Source organism: Erinaceus europaeus, chromosome 12 (genome assembly GCF_950295315.1).
Source record: "Erinaceus europaeus chromosome 12, mEriEur2.1, whole genome shotgun sequence".
NCBI lineage: Eukaryota > Metazoa > Chordata > Mammalia > Eulipotyphla > Erinaceidae > Erinaceus > Erinaceus europaeus.
In genome coordinates, this window is record NC_080173.1 from 48,544,511 (window position 1) to 48,548,821 (window position 4,311).

General features: G+C 36.4%; 1 protein-coding gene across 1 annotated transcript; it reads left to right on the plus strand.

The window, feature by feature from the left end:
• The first annotated feature begins 3,095 nt into the window (after positions 1-3,095).
• Positions 3,096-3,967, plus strand: LOC103120623 (keratin-associated protein 4-7-like). The gene has a single exon (XM_007531063.2). It carries the CDS (start codon positions 3,170-3,172, stop codon positions 3,752-3,754), a length of 585 nt encoding a protein of 194 aa, XP_007531125.1. The 5' UTR covers positions 3,096-3,169; the 3' UTR covers positions 3,755-3,967.
• Positions 3,968-4,311: the final 344 nt, after the last annotated feature.

Below are 4,311 nucleotides of genomic sequence, written 5' to 3' on the forward strand. Positions count from 1 at the left end.
AGCAGAGGCTAATATTATAAATGAATAAATAAATAAATAAATAAATGATCATATAGAGATATAAATATACATACTTGTATATATTCATGTCATATACAGCAATATAGCATGCTTGATAAGGTAGTAATCATATATAAACATACATAATCAATAAACCTATAAGAATAACAGTGAGTAGTGAATGTAAAAGGATCAATATGATTTGTGATGGCTATATACTAACAATTCACAGATATAGCACAATGATCCAAAACATAGTGTAAAGGAGGGAGAATAATAACATGAAGAAAAGTGGTAATTCCCTATAGGTAATAAGTGAGAGTTCATATCTGATACTGAAAAGGAGATGAAGAAATAAGTAGACAATTTAAATTTTTGTGATAGTAAGAGTGATACTAGAGTCAAAATATTATTGTCCATTAGGTATAATATACAATGATTGACCTAAAGGCAACTATTGTATAAATACAAACCATCTTAAATATCAAAAAAGCATAGAGATAGAATAAAAAATAGTGAAAGATTAGGTAAAGAAACAGATATATGCATTGTATTTTAACATGCATATTGTCACATGTAATTAATTTATGTTTTAAATAAACATTTACTATATATTATGCCACTATTCATTGATTTGTTGTAATAACTGTAAAACAGCGTAACCTCTTTGTCTACTATAATAAATACTTTTTAGTATTAATCTAATTACATGGTTAAAACTTCAGAAACAGGAACTATAGTTAATGAAGCAAAAACAAAAAAGTTATAAGACATTAATATAATAGTTTAACACACTAGGCTCAAACAGAAAATATATGAAGAAAACATCAATATGGAGTAACAAGATAGCATACTCATAAAGATGTCCTTCAAACAATAAATCCTTAAAACAAACAAACAAACATAGAACTCTTTAAGATGCTTAGTATGTGAAGGTCTAGAAACAAAATAAATATAAAAACTAAAGGGTGTAGCTTGTGGTTGAAATGGAATGACAAGAATTTGAAATATTAGTATGTAATTGCTGAGATAAATTGACACTTAAAAAGAAGTTGTGCATAATTAAAACCATTTATCAAAAGGAATAGAACATAAAAATGTTTATTTTAAATACCAATCTGAAGGAAAACCTTAAATCACAAAATTGAAGAAATATGTGGAGGGAATAAGAATATGCAGACTTGTCTTCCATATGTCTCATTTTTCATAGTTTATTTTTATACTTATTTTGCATAATTACAAAAAAATAAATATGAGGTGTTTGCTAGAAATTGAAGTAGTACCAAAATAGAAATTTAATTCATTTCTTTCTTCAGCAATTAATAAAACATTTACGATGTTCACTGTTCCATGCACGATAATGACATAAGGTTCAAAGGTTCATATACTTTGTTTACTGGTTGTATTGCTTCACTTCTCATAAAACTTCCCCCCTGCAAATGGGGCCTATGGGCTTGAACCCAGGTCCTTGCACATGGTAGCATATGCACTCAACTGGGTGTGCTGCCTCCCACCCCATATGCCATATTTTTAATTTGTGATTAAAGTGGCTTACAAGATTGTAAGATTACAGAGTACAGTTTCACACTACAACCACCACCAAGGTTCTGTGCCTTCTACTCTCCCAATGATAACCACATTTCTCACAAAGTATTAGAGGCAGTTTGCTTACTTCAAGGTTGATTTTTTTTTTTTTTTAGGCAGACTGCTACATGCAGCTCCTCATTTGGATGTGTCTGGAGTTTTGGAAGCTTGAATATGCTACGTTCTCCTCCAAATGGACTTTGAGAGCTTGTTTGGAGGTTCTAGCAGGGGAGCGCAGCTACTGGACTGAAGACTGCAGTCTGTCTCTATTCAGGAAAGGCGTCCTCTTCAACCGAGCATGCGTGCACAGCTTCCAGAGTGACGCACATGGAGCATTGAGGGAGGAGAGGATACCCGCCTAGCCAACCAAATCATCAAATCAACCCTGTTGATCAGTGGGATGACAGATGTCATAGCCAGATCACCCTCGTATCCATGTTGATTTTTGTTTGTTTTAGTTTTATTTTTTTTTGCAAGTTCATGTGTTGCAGTTTTCTAGATTCCATATATCTCTTACTTCTTCACTTATCTGACTAAGCATAATCATCTCTAGTTTCACTCATTTTGTATCAAAGGACACAATCAATATCTTTTTTTATTGTACAATAGTATTCCATGGAGTATATATCCCATAAGCTTTTTGCATAACTTCTTTATCCAATCATCTACTGATGGATATTTTCATTGCTTCCATGCTTTGATTTCAAGAATAGTGAAACTATGAACACAAAGGTGCATGTATTTCTTCATGTTAATGTTTTCCTATACTTTTGATATACACCTATGGGTGATAGATCATAAGGTATTTCCATCTTTATTTGTTGAGGATTAGCCACACTATTTCTATAAGGATTGTACTAGTTTGCATTCCCACAAACAGTATACCAAAGTTGCTTTACTCCAAAACCTCACCAACATTTGTCACTTCTTGTTTTGTCAATGTAAAATATTTTAAACTGATATAGTCTCATTCACTTTCCCTCTCTTCATTTTCCCTTGTCAGTGCATCTCTAAATATGGTATAGAAAAAGACCATTAAAAGAAATATAAATCAAATATAAATCAAAGTGACAAATGTGATAACCTAAGCTAGGGGACATATCCTAAATCAAAAGGGGGCAGTATTCATTTTGAATGTGATAGCTGACAAAGATAAATATAAGTTACTTTATTGACTGAACACTAAGGTATAAGAGATTATTCTAAGTTGCTAAGGGAAAAAGCATATTTGTACAAACTGAACAGCATTAGAAATAATATGGAATTAGTCTTCATAACTTCCTTGAATATTTTTGGAGAAATCAATTTCCTAATGACTGGGAACTGATTCACAAGGCTCTAAACATATTGGAGAGCTCATAATACAATAGGAAGAGGAAATGGTGGCTATTCTATAAATAGCAATAAGATTACCTAATTTACAAAAAAAAAAATAACTGATATTCCATTGGATAAACAACAAAGGTCCTACACATGACCATAGTTGGTTCTTAGGAGAGTATAAAAGCAACAGAGCACAAGGACATAGCATACACTGAACTCTTATTTTCTAGAAACTCATCCAGAATCTCCACCCTCTGACACCATGGTCAACTCCTGTTGTGGCTCTGTCTGCTCTGAGCAGGGTTGCTGCCAGCCCAGCTGCTGCCAGCCCAGCTGCTGCCAGCCCAGCTGCTGCCAAACCACCTGCTGCAGAACCACCTGCTGCCGCCCCAGCTGCTGTGTGTCCAGCTGCTGCAGACCCCAGTGCTGTCAGTCAGTGTGCTGCCAGCCTTGCTGCCGCCCCTCCTGCTGCATCTCTAGCTGCTGTCATCCCTCTTGCTGTGGCTCCAGCTGCTGCCAGCCCTGCTGCCAGCCCTGCTGCCAGCCTTGCTGCCGCCCCTCTTGTTGCATCTCTAGCTGCTGTCGTCCCTCTGGCTGTGGCTCCAGCTGCTGCCAGCCCTGCTGCCGCCCCTCCTGCTGCATCTCTAGCTGCTGTCGTCCCTCTGGCTGTGGCTCCAGCTGCTGTGGCTCCAGCTGCTGCCAGCCTTGCTGCCGGCCCTGCTGCCGGCCCTGCTGCTGCCTGCGCCCAGTGTGTGGCCAGGTCTCCTGCCACTCCACTTGCTACCGCCCCACCTGTGTCATTTCCACCTGCCCCCGTCCCATGTGTTGTGCCATCCCATGCTGCTGAATCTCCATTTTTGAGAACACAACTTTGTCCTTGCCTCCTCTCCACAATGGAGCATACTCAAAAGAATTGATATTAAGAGAGGGGCTTTCTCAAGTTATAAAAGAAAAATCCCATCTGATTTAATAGTGTCCACATTGTAACTCAAGTCCAAACTCGCTCTTTTCCAAATGACCTCAATCATAATATTTTAATAAATTAAATATTTAACAATCATTCTGTTGTATTCAGAGATTCCATTTTTTTATGTTTCCAGATTGTCCAATACTTGTGAAGTCACGAGTTTCAGCCCTGCACATACACATGTCCTATGATGTCTTACTGATATTCCTTTGCAAAGATTTATTCTCTAATGTTATTTACTCTTACCAAATAAGCTTCTGCTGACAGTTTTAAAAAATTAATGCTATACCTAAAGGTTTTATATTTAAGTACTGGGTAATTATATTTCATTTATAAGTATTAGAGAGGTAACACAATTTAGTCAAACTCTAATAAAAGCCAATAATTCCCCAATAAAGAAATTTTAAAAAGAAAAAGTAGCAGCAACAAATGCTGGA

Excerpts from the sequence above, each read along its gene's own strand:
- LOC103120623 (XM_007531063.2), top strand. The coding sequence starts at position 3,170 with ATGGTCAACTCCTGTTGTGGCTCTGTCTGCTCTGAGCAGGGTTGCTGC.